At 43.7% G+C, this 11,830-nt stretch overlaps 2 protein-coding genes across 4 annotated transcripts; one reads left to right on the forward strand and one right to left on the reverse strand.

The window, feature by feature from the left end:
* Positions 1-4,746: 4,746 nt before the first annotated feature.
* On the reverse strand, positions 4,747-8,464 carry snrpa (small nuclear ribonucleoprotein polypeptide A). 2 transcript variants are annotated; one of them, XM_030067647.1, is made up of 7 exons: positions 8,323-8,417; positions 7,981-8,062; positions 7,671-7,843; positions 6,620-6,796; positions 5,839-6,015; positions 5,623-5,711; positions 4,747-5,453 (listed from the first exon to the last, which is right to left on the reverse strand). In XM_030067647.1, exons 2-7 carry the CDS (start codon positions 8,051-8,053, stop codon positions 5,294-5,296), a joined length of 849 nt encoding a protein of 282 aa, XP_029923507.1. In that variant the 5' UTR covers positions 8,054-8,062; positions 8,323-8,417; the 3' UTR covers positions 4,747-5,293. The 2 variants fall into 2 exon arrangements, with proteins under 2 accessions (XP_029923507.1, XP_029923506.1); XM_030067646.1 differs by having other exon boundaries at positions 4,748-5,453; positions 8,327-8,464.
* On the forward strand, positions 8,452-11,710 carry actmap (actin maturation protease). 2 transcript variants are annotated; one of them, XM_030067645.1, is made up of 7 exons: positions 8,452-8,610; positions 8,815-9,038; positions 9,496-9,564; positions 9,767-9,891; positions 10,128-10,257; positions 10,393-10,463; positions 10,541-11,710. In XM_030067645.1, exons 2-7 carry the CDS (start codon positions 8,848-8,850, stop codon positions 10,870-10,872), a joined length of 918 nt encoding a protein of 305 aa, XP_029923505.1. In that variant the 5' UTR covers positions 8,452-8,610; positions 8,815-8,847; the 3' UTR covers positions 10,873-11,710. The 2 variants fall into 2 exon arrangements, with proteins under 2 accessions (XP_029923505.1, XP_029923504.1); XM_030067644.1 differs by having other exon boundaries at positions 8,459-8,610; positions 8,789-9,038.
* Positions 11,711-11,830: the final 120 nt, after the last annotated feature.

The following is an 11,830-nucleotide window of genomic DNA, read 5'->3' on the forward strand; positions in this document are numbered from 1 at the left end:
CCCACCCACCCCCGCCACACGCACGCGGGCGCACACACTCACACACACACACACACACACACACACACACACACACACACTGTCCACCTCCTCTCCGATCTAAAGCCAACTCTTGGAGAGCCACTTCATCGTGTCCAGGTAAGAGAAACCCTAACTACCCTGATCTCTTATCCCCCCACCACCCCACCACCTGATCATCGAGTGTCCAGCGTGGATTTCCACTTGGTTCGACACACTCTCTCAAGCATGCACACGTGCGCACGCACGCACGCACGCGTGCACACAAGCGGTATTCTTCCTACCACCCGCGTTAAGAGGCTTTGGTCCAATCTGCCGGCTCACTTGACTTGAACTCTCATCCTAATTAGCTGACACTCTCTCTCAAGCCTGATCCACGCACAAAAAATAACTACTACACGCCCCTGTGATCAACACACCTACTCTGTAGTTCTTTAACAATTCGTGATAAATGAATGGAAGCAACAACCAAACTCGTCTCGGTCTCCACCGGAATGACCGCATTTCACATTTCACTTTCCTCTCCTCGCCCAGCCGGCTGGTCATTGGTCAATCCAATCCGTAGCCCGGCGGCAATAACGTCAGTGTGAGAATCATCTCACTAGAGAGAGAGGGGGGACAGAGAGAGAGAGAGAGAGAGAGAGAGAGAGAGAGAGAGAGAGAGAGAGAGAGAGGGTGTGTCCCGAGGCTGGGAATATCCGTCTTTTAGCTTTTGTCCGGTCCGCACCAATGCTCTCTCTCTCTCTCTCTCTCTCTCTCTCTCTCTCTCTGTCACACACACACACACACACACACACACACACACACACACACCACACACACACCTCCACTCACACACAAAGTCCTGCTCTCTCTCCAAACTGAGCGTACACGCTGGAGAGTAGAGCCTACACAGCATTTGCCTGGCCTCTCCAAACTTTGTTGTCTTGCCGATATGTTTCACATTCGCGCGCGACATTGTTATGAATACACTACATCTCCCTCAATTTTCTTTTCCAAGTTTTGTCACATTTTGTAACAGATTAGCGTGTCCTCCTCCAGTTTCAGGCCTCTGGTATCAAAGGAGGCATCAAAGCTCCGCCGCGCCAATTAAGTATCTCTCTGTGTTGTGAAGAAGCTCGGGTGGCCCCTCTGAATAGGACAGTTTCTATAGACCCACAGCGGTGCCATAATTAGAAGAGCATTTGCTATGGATGAGGAAGTGGAATTCATTCACAAAAAAAAAAAAAAAAAAAGATCCCGCTCAGTCCAGTGGGTGAAACAAGGCGCTCAGTCTTGATGGGGGGACAAAGAAGCACAAGTGGTTCAGAGGTGACACACACTGTCATGCCTGTTGCAGGTGATACCAACGTTATAATCTACTAATTTCACAAAGCTCAATTATCTGCCTCACACTGCATTGCGCAGAAACACACTCAAGCAGCACCGCACATCCAGGGCTACCAGCAGATGCATGCCTATGTGATCGTCATGCCCACATTTTCTATTAAACTTGCCCAGACAGCTTGGTAGCACATAGGCTACATTCCTCTGCTTAATCATGCTGTCAGCTACAAATAAATGGGCGAGCGGATAAATATAAAAGAAGAGTACGGGTGCGCTCGTCTTTTGAATATTGGCACCGGCCTCATGGCATACTTTCCGTATCCAACTTCCAGTCCTGGTCCGTCAGACCCCAAACCACCACACAATGTACCTTCTTTATCGTAGGAAATCTAATGAGATTCTTCATTGACCCCCCCTTCTCTCACTTCCCTCCCCTCTCCCTTCTCTTTAAGGTCTATCACGGGGTTGTTGCTCAAGAGCTTCCGTGACAACGCCTGGTGTTTCCGCGGCCGGGCGCTCCGCAGTGACCCCGGGACAGAACAGAGGGCTCTTCAGGAACACTGGCTCTCGATTTGCATAGGGCAGCAATGACCCCCACACATGAGCTGAATTTTAACCAGCCCATGCGCAGATACAAAGATTTTCTGGATCTACATATTGGATTTATTCATGGGTTGCTGTTTTTGTGACCACTAAGGTTACCTGTGGAAGAGACTGTCACTAAAATGTGCAGCTCAGTATTTCCCCTCTTAGTCTAATTGCCTAATTGGAAGCGTTATCTGTTGGGACTTTGGCACCATCTAATGGTGACATGTGTACTTTTTGCCAGAGTTTTACAGTAATGACCTATACCAAGGGTTCCCTAAGTTTTTAATACCAAGGACCTCCACTTAAATTATAGACTGTATGATTGAAGATTTTGATATAACTATACACACTATTATAGGTGTATGCACGGCAGAGAGTGAAATCTTTGAGCAAAATATTATACATACAGTCATTGTTGTAACTTTTATGGAGTGAAAAAAGTAGTGAAAACATGAGGCCATTTTTTAGGGACTCATTCCCTCAAGGACCCCTGGGTGTCCCCTGAGTTACCTCCTGCAAGTATAGAAGACTCTCATTTCTATCAATCAATGACAGCAGTGCATTATAATTTTATCTTATTTTCAGCCAGTGTTATAGTGGAAACGTCACATTTAAGTGCTGGAAATGTGAACCAAAAATTTGAACTGTGAAAAATAAACCCCTCTGGCAGTCATGTTGACACTACATATGTAGTGCAGGTTGTTGTGTTACTCAGTGACTTGTGAGCAGCCTGTCATCCAGCCAGCTGCTCTGTGGACATACTGTGTCACACAAACCCTCAGATGTCAAGAGTCCTAACCTTACCTGCCACCTGCTACATTAGAGAGGCCAAGGATTCAAGTGTGGACGGTCACCATAACGGAGACCGTCTTGAGAATGTCATGATGTTTTTAATCTAACGCTGGAATGGCACTGACGGAGATGTCCCACGCATGAAGCCACCGGATAAGTTGCCTTTTAGTATTCCAACTGAAAGATGGCTGTGTTGGTGAATGGGAAGGCACCAGGCATGTTGCCAAGAGCATGGGACACACACTCACACACACACACGGCGCCCTGGTGGCTAAGGTCACCGCTTTCTCAAGGCAAAATAAGGGAGTGTGGAAAGGCTTGGGAAAGTGCAAAAGAATGTGCATTTCTGTGTACACTGTTGAGCTGACCTAAAGACAATTACACAGGGCACAGTTTAAGTCCACAACAGCGGGGCCTTGTGTGCACTGCGTACAGTTGGTGGTACAAGTCCAAATTAAGCTTTTCAGGACCAATTCACAGGTCTCTCAGCTGTGCCCTCATAAATCCAGCCTTACAGAAGAGAAGCTGGTTCTTACTGGCAGATAATTACCCCGCAAACATTCTGAGAGAGTCCGAGAAAAAAATTTGTGAAGCCATGCTGCCAAACATGAGCATTTACACATTTACCAATTGGTGCAGACAATTATGCACAATGACAATAGGGCCTTGTACAGATTCGTAATTATGACTGCCGCTTGCATACAGGCAGAGATCCACATTTTTGATGGCAGACACTGGTTCCAGTTTGACACAGAGCTATCCCCACAACTCAATCTGAGTACATCTTTATAGGTGTTTGAGTGTGGTTGCAATGAGCAGAAGCTATAGAGCGGAGACAAAAGGTAAGTGAGACAATGAACATGAGGCCAATTTTGTCCATCCAGAGCATTTATGTCTAAATTTGCTCTACATTAGTTGTATCTTGGCTCTAAATGAATAAAAACTGTCATCTCTCCTCAGCCTCAGTGGAACACAAAGATTTTCTATCTTGTTGACATCAAAATCAAAGTTGGACTTCTCTGGTTTCAGAGTTGTTACTTGAAAACAATGATCTGATACCGTATGAATTCTTAGTAAAAATGAGTTCTTAAGAAGCTTTGTGTTTGGTGCTAAAGAAAGGATGATGTGCAGGAAATTACTTATGATTTGGTGAAAAAAAAAAAAACAAAACTCATAATGGTGAAGAAAAATACCTCAGCCACCCTGCTTTTTTTCTCTCCTATTAATCAACTGAGCTACTCAGGCTTAAAGACTGAACAGGACTGGTGCAATATTCTGTGAAATTTTCAACAACTACCCATTATTTCCCCTGAATGGATTAAGTAACACTAAAAATAGTAATTTATACATTTGAATCATCAGATTACAATGGGTAAGGTTAATTTAATACCATTTTACCAATCAAGGTGTTTTTAGTTAGTTTTTTTTTTTTTTTGTTAGTTTTTTTTTTACCCACAAAAGCATAGCACAGAGAAGTATTTAATGAAATCCTTGTGCCATTTGTTACTGAATAATGTTAACTCTTGGGCCACCAATAATCAATTAGAAATACAAGTATGGAACCAGTTAGATGACACCGGCTAGTTCATTTATTTAAGCAGCTCATGTCTCAAAAGGGGGGAAAAAAGTGTCCCAACACAGACCTAACCACATTACCTAATTAACAACCATAGGAGAAAATGATGAAGTAACATACTGTCAGACGAAAAGCACAAGACACAAAATAGCATGTTAGTGAGACAGAAGTCTACTTAACCTGCCTCAGTCCATACAAATAAAAAGTCCCTTCACATGCACACTGACTTGCGGAATAGAGGAAAGTTGATCCATTGCACCATCTACTGGAAGCAGAGCGCTCTCACTGTTTTAACTGCCAAGCAAGCAGAGGTTGGAGAATGAAGTCAGCAATAAAGGCTACTGTCTCTTAAACCAACACTACAGAAAAGTGAAGAGGTCTTTATTTATACCACTCCATGCTCCAACACACCCACATAAAACACAGAGAGGCAGAGAGTTGTTACATGAACAATACTTTTTTTATTTTATAAAAGAATTTCAATTACATAAAAAAAAAAAGCTCCAGGTACAATGTCTGGTAAACCAGACTCTGGGTGCAATGCTTTATGACAGTTAAAAAAAAAAAAAAAAAAGGGGTGGGGGTGGGGGGGATGACATCAACTTCCTTATGCATCTATGTACAAACCTTTAAAAAGTCAATGGACTGTAACCGCTTTGCAGAATCCAGATCAGACAACTGCGGAATTTTTTCTTCTAACTTCTACCCGATATAAAAATGTAATGTACTTGACCATTACACAGCCTCACAGTCGTCTGCGATTAGGTTAGTCTGAAAGGCGTTGTCAAATAGCAACCTGATGTAAAGGATACATACTTACATGAAACGCTGAGTTCATAAGAGTAGTGACAAACTGAAGAACTGTCCATTTGTGGAAAAAAAAATAATTTGAGTTTTGGGTCACCGCTCCACAGAATAAATTACCTGTGACTGCCTGTGTGTGTGTGTGTGTGTGTATATATAAGACCACTAGTGTTGGACCTGTCTTTGGGGTTATTTCTTGGCAAATGAGATTTTCATGGCATTAGTCTGTGTGATCTTGAAGCCCTGCAGTGCCTCTCGTGCAGCACCAGCTTGCACCTCATTGTCAAACTCCACAAAGGCGATGTCGTGGCGACCGGGGACCAGACGCACCTCCTTGAACCCTGGGAACCTAAAGATAAACACACAAAGATCAATTTCAACATTCAACAAGTGTGGTTCATCTGAAAAAGAAAAAAAATGCATAAAACTCTAAAAAAACATTGTCTCTCTTGTTAGTGAGCCACCTTAAGGCATGTATGCATACTCTAATACACACAATACAAAGAGCTGATACTGACTGGTTGAAGAGCATAGACAGCATGAGTTCGTTTGTCTCCTCTGGCAAGTTGGTAAGGAAGAGGATGTGATTGGGAGGATTCTCTGCCACCTGGAAGAGTAAACAGCAGTCAGTTACAGTCAGGGTTGAACAGAAACACTAAAACTGATGCGACATAACTTGACTTCTATAGAAATAGCTGCACACACTGACAGAAAGACAGACAATAAAAAGTTACCTGCTGTGGCATTTGTCCAGGCATCTGCCCGGGCATCATCTGGCCAGGAGGCATGGCACCAGGGGGCATCTGGCCAGGTCCCATCCCAGGAGGCGGCATCATGCCCGGAGGGGGCATGTAGGGTGGCTGGCCGGGCATCGGCATCATGCGAGGAGCTTGGCTCATGGGTGGCATTCCCTACAAATTAACATACGTATGAGCTAATTCTGCCATACATGTAAAAATAAATGTGACAAATATTTTCTGACTGTCAATGTGGGACACCAGAGCATCTCCATTTCAGTCTCAGCACTGCTCAGAGTGGACGGATCATCATCCAGTATAACCTGCTGCATCCATTCCACTTGACCTGTTTACATGCTTAAGTCCACACCCTCTTTATTCAGAGCCATCTCCACCCCACCCTTCTTTAAAAGCCTGTTGTCACAATTAATCACTATAGTCTGATCTGAGGCTTGGGAAAATTTGCACATAAATTGAGTCACAACTGAGTTGGTTGTTGATGGTGCTCAGATGACTTCAAGCTGCTTTTTTTTTTAGTGAAACTGCATCCCACATGTTTATTTAACCCAATATACAATCTATTGATTAAGTTAAACCTATTACAACCAAGTGATTTTGGACAAAAGCACCACAGGGGAACACGGGACAGCGCTAATCCTGAGCACACATCATCAGTACACCTCCAGTATAACTTTGTACTTTTTCCCCCAATGGTGGTGCACACCAACACCAGTAATGTGCACGTGGCGGCCCAAGTATTAAGCCTTGATGTACTTACAGGCATTGCTGCGGGCACCCCAGGGCCCATGGGTGCAGCAGCTCCCGGTACACCTTTCTTGGCTCCAGCTGCATCAGCCCCCTTTACCTTCCTCTTTTCTTTCTTACGGTCACGCTCCACAAAGGTCCCCTTCATTTTAGCTATGATATCCGAGTCCTGCTTTGCATACTGGATACGCTGTAGCGACACATGAGATAAGTGAGAAATCAAGACCACATGAAATTCACAGGCAGCAGGAAGTACAAAATCCTATTTCAGTTACTGTTTCATTGCGTTAGTAGGGGTGGAGGGAAAAAAACAATCAATTCACTTCAGTATCGTGATTTTTTGAATTCAACTTGTTTTTATTACTGAATCGATTTAATGTAAAAATATCAGTATCATATCAAATTAGACAACCCAAGGAAGGTTGTCAAGGTGGCTAAATAATAATCTGTTAAGCTAAATTTTGGCAAGGGACAAACTGGCATTTTAGTGGGGTCCTTTGACCTCTGACCTCCAGATATCTGAATGAAAATTCGTTCTATGGGCACCCACGGGTCTCCCTTTTGCAGACATGCCCACCTTATGCTAATCCCATGCTGTTTGGGTCAAAAACCATGCATGTTTTTGCATGCAGTACAGATGTGATATTTTGGTCCATTGTAAAATGGTGTATTTGAGCAGACTGTGGCCCAAACTGTCTTGGAGTTGCATGAATTGGGTTTGACTGGAAAGCTGAGACTGAAAATTGACGTCACTGTATAAAATGACCTATAGTGACCTCTAGGATAATCACAGCCTTGTGCAACTTTACATCCACAAACAAGAGGAATCACAATAAATCGTAACACTGCATCACAATTCATATCGAATCGGCACCAAAGTACTGTGATAGTATCAAACTGAGACATAAGCATATCGTGCCAGCCCTATTAGTTAGATTCACAGTTTTTTCCAATTAATTAGCCCTTTAGACTCGACTCCTTGCAACTTCTATTCATCAAATCTCTTATCCCACATTCTCCATTCCTTCTGTGGCTTGATACATCCTATCATATGATTAACTTACCATGGGTTTGTCATAGAAGGGGAAGCCCTGCATTGATCGCAAAGCATTGGAGGCGCTGTTGATTTCTTTGAAGATGACAAAGGCCTGACCCTTCATCTTCAGGTTTCGGGCAACCAAGATGTCCAAGATCTGGCCAAACTGGGAGAAGATTGCGTACAGCGACTTCTTCAGCTCTGAGGAGACAATAGCCACACACACGACCCTTTAGTTTTCTCTGTGTGGCAGCACCAAAACACACAGAGACGACGAGACGTAACCTTAACACAACCAGAGAATCAACAACGCCAGATAGCGGTTGATATTAGCTTACCATCTTTCTTGATTTTCTCGTTCAAGTTGTTTATGTAAATCGTGTGATTGAGTCGTACTTCAGGGGTGGTCATCTTCTCTTTCTGTCGACAAAGTCAGGAAGGAAGGGAAGCACACATAAGAAAAGAAACTGCAGAATAATTGAAAGTCTGGCGAGCAGGCAGCTAACAGTGCGTTAGCCAAGTTAGCTAGCTGCAGCCCTCCATGCACTAACGGTAGGTTCAAGTTAGCCACTGTAGCTAACTCACATGAACTATGCCGTTTCCTACCACTGTAATTTCACAAAGCTTGGTTAAGTCTACATGTAAGAAGCAAAATGGGTCACATATACCGAAAACATGACTTACTTTGCCGCTTTATCCGCGTCGTCCAAAGCCTCGAGGTGATGAATGAACCTCAGCCGAGCGACGGACCTCTATCAAGTCTCGCACTGAGATCTCGCGTTAACGGAAAGAAGCTAAAACTATTTCCGATTCCTGTCCGGCTTCCACATTTCATTGGTCAGACTAGAAGCTGCCAAATATGGAGAGACGCTCGTGTTAACTGTGCCTGGTGTTTGTGAAATGTTTCCGACTAAATATTTGTGCGTACACTTCGCGGGTTGAGTTTCAAACGAAGGTCATGTAATAAGGTGAGTTATATCAATTAAACTGCTTATAACAGTGAGTGAGTGGGCTGACAAGACATTACAACACCTAACACACACACACACACCTCCATGCGTGTCAGACAGTGTCAAGCCAAACATGAGCTTAAGGTCCTCAGATAGCGCATCTCTGAAACATAACACTGGTACATCTATTTTTCAAAATAACGCGTCCGTGTGACCGTGTAGTGGCAGTGGCACAGCTTCCAGTGCTTGGAGAACATGCCAGAGGAGCGCCCCATGTCTCCTCCTCCTCCTCCTCCTCCTCCTCCTGCACCTCCAGGACCACCACCTCCTCCTCTAGCTTCAGCGCCCCCCAAGAAGAAACTGTACCAGACTATAGCTAGTGGCAAGAGTCCTGTTGAGGGGGACCATGAGGAGGCCCGCCTGTTGCTCGGTCACAGGGAGAGCAGGTCAGTGCATTCATCTCCACCAACACCCACATCAGCTGCAGTTTTGCAGTGTGTCTGACCTCTAACCTCGCTGGCTTGCATGGGAAAAGACTGCTATATTGTATGGGCATGCACTCAAGTGAAAATGTGAAAGAATGAAAAACTGTGCTGAGTTTGTAACGATTCCCAGTTGTGCAGAGTATTCATATAAAGAATCACTCCATGTTTAATGATCTCAAGATGGCAAGGATTTATGTGGGATCTGACACAACAGTATTTAAAGTGTAACAGTGAAAATTGAGCATTCTTCGAAAAACAGTATAATGACACCGACTGGATGACTTAGATGTTAATATAGCATATGTTCATGTCTGGATAATAATATTACAACAATATATCATTGGGCACTGGCCTACAGCGAAGTCTATAGTAGAATAGGGTTAGTTACAGCATGAAATCTGTTTTTTCTGTGTTCCAGCTTCAGGAAGGATCTGCAGTGGATATTGTTCAACAAATATGTTCCTTCCCTCATCCAGGATGGTCCACAGTAAGTCAGTATATGTTGATGTCAGTCTAATACTCATTAATCAACATTATGAACTACATTTGTCTGAAAAAGCCATAATGTAGTATGGATTAGAAATTACTGTTATGTTGTTTGTTTGACGTGAATGCTCTGGTGTTACAGTTCTTTAAAATAATGTAGTTGCCAGAGGATGATTGTGAATTAGATATGTCTTTCTCCCTAGGTGTGGTCTGGTGGCTTTGTGGATGGCTGCTCACCTACGACAGCCGCAGCTGGGTGTTGACATGGACACCATTGTCCAGACAGCTTTGAAGAGGGGTTACACTGCGCAGGGGGAAATGTTTTCAGGTGCGGAAACAGACTGTTTGCAGTCAGTATCTACCTAGTACATAGCTCTGAATAAAGTACAGGGTTAATGTTGTTCTGTACACACTACATGGCTAAAAGTATATGGGCACCTGAGCACCACACCCATCCTTATGAGCTAGTTGAATATTTAATCTCAGAACCATAGGCATTAATATGGAGTTGTTCCTTATTCCTTATGTATATCTTATATCTCATTTTGAGATTTTTATTTTCAGCTCACAACATGGCGCAGCTAGCAGAGGAGGTGTGCGCCTGCAGGGCAGAGCTCCTGACAGGAGGACTAAGAGGTGACAACGCCGCAGCCATCATCACACACCTGTGTGATGGACAGCCTGTCCTCATCCCGTATCTTAGACTCATACAGAGTGACCATGAGGGGTTTTCAGTGACGCATGGCTTTATTATGATTTAATTGTTCTTTACTGCTAAAAAACAGTATATTTATGGTTAGAGACCAGAATTCCTTGACAGTGTGAACAGCTATGATGAGGACTTCAACCATGAGCCATGCCAGCGTAGCGGCCACAGGGCGCACTGGGCCGTAGCTTCAGGTAAGACTGGATAACTCACTCACATGCTCAGTGAGTCAGTAAACATGCTGCACGTTCACCACTTTGACTTCTTCCAGGTGTTCTCCTCGGCCTTGACCAGGGGAGCATGAGTCAAGAGCACATCCAGCCCGACCCCTCTCTGCCCTGGCTCTTCCTGCCCAGTGACCTCAGCTCTCCGTGTCCCGTTCCCACCGCGGGAGTCAGAGAAGCTTACATCCTGGCTAAACAGGGCAAGAGCCTCCGCTACCAGTTGTGGAGTTTAGACTGTGTAGCTCAGAGCAACGAGCAGCTGAGGATGATGGACCCCCAGAGGGCCAGCGACGGGACGCTGTACGTGGTCCCTGAGGGAGGGGTGGAAGCTGGGCTAGCTGGCCAGGTAGTGGCACTGCACACATTGACAGAGAAGTAGTGATTACTGTGTTGCTACTGTTCAGTGGGAACCATATATGGGACTGACCATGGGCACAAAATGCAATACAATCTCTGCAGTACAGAAATGCTGTGTTAAGTTTATTAGTCTTTTAAGTGGTATTATGTGATTGATATAAACCTGTGCAAATCAGGGTTTCACAACAAAATAACTGAATATGCCTATGTGCCTTACTTCTGATACTTAAACTGATAGTTCCAGTTCTTATCCATATTGTGGTATTTGCTCCTCACCAGTACTGTTCTTCAGAATGAATGAAGTACAGGCCAGTAAGCAACATGATTGTGAGGGGTGACCCAAAGTTGAAAAAATGTTTTAAAAGATTAATTTTCCAGCCCTCTTACTTACAAACAGGTGGAAATGCAATGTTTCTGTATCACCAGCTCTCCAGTTCTGTAAGTTTGTTCACACACTTGGTAGGTGAAGTCATTATATAGTGATAACAGAAATAAAGTAGTTCCACTAGTTATCTTGTTTGCTAACTGGAAAGGAGTGTTGGTAATGTTTACCCAATAAATGTGTGTTGTTACACATCCTTTAAAACATTTACTCCAACTTCCCCGCTCAAAATCCTGTTTGCTATGCCAGGTACACTTCATTCATTTTGGAGATGTATCGCTTTAGTGAATGTTGATCCTGTTATCAGTTCTATTCAAACTCAGCAGCTATGTGCACTTTGCCTTTGAAATTTTGGATAATTTTGCATGAGCAGCCTGAAATGTGATAAATCTTCATCACCTCTGAGAACCGTTGGTGCTAAATAAACCACATCAAATTACTGAAGAATATTTTGACAATAAATTATTCACATTCATGATTTGTGGGTTTGTTATTTATGACTTAACTATATTATTTAGCAGTACTCTTTATTAAAGTGGTTCAGGGTATTCAGTGCAAGAAATTTGTGCACACCAAAATCCAATGCCATTTCAAACTG

The sequence above is a fragment of the Myripristis murdjan genome, chromosome 13, assembly GCF_902150065.1.
Source record: "Myripristis murdjan chromosome 13, fMyrMur1.1, whole genome shotgun sequence".
Classification (NCBI taxonomy): Eukaryota; Metazoa; Chordata; class Actinopteri; order Holocentriformes; family Holocentridae; genus Myripristis; species Myripristis murdjan.

What these genes read in the sequence shown, in the direction of transcription:
- actmap (XM_030067645.1), top strand. Translation starts at nt 8,848, where the DNA reads ATGCCAGAGGAGCGCCCCATGTCTCCTCCTCCTCCTCCTCCTCCTCCT. An exon ending in GGACAGCCTGTCCTCATCCC is followed by an intron (nt 10,258 to 10,392) that starts GTATCTTAGACT and finishes CAGTGTGAACAG; the next exon opens with CTATGATGAGGACTTCAACC. An exon ending in GCACTGGGCCGTAGCTTCAG is followed by an intron (nt 10,464 to 10,540) that starts GTAAGACTGGAT and finishes GACTTCTTCCAG; the next exon opens with GTGTTCTCCTCGGCCTTGAC.
- snrpa (XM_030067647.1), bottom strand. Translation starts at nt 8,053, where the DNA reads ATGACCACCCCTGAAGTACGACTCAATCACACGATTTACATAAACAAC. An exon ending in GGGTGCCCGCAGCAATGCCT is followed by an intron (nt 6,016 to 6,619) that starts GTAAGTACATCA and finishes GTTAATTTGTAG; the next exon opens with GGAATGCCACCCATGAGCCA. An exon ending in CTGGACAAATGCCACAGCAG is followed by an intron (nt 5,712 to 5,838) that starts GTAACTTTTTAT and finishes TTACTCTTCCAG; the next exon opens with GTGGCAGAGAATCCTCCCAA.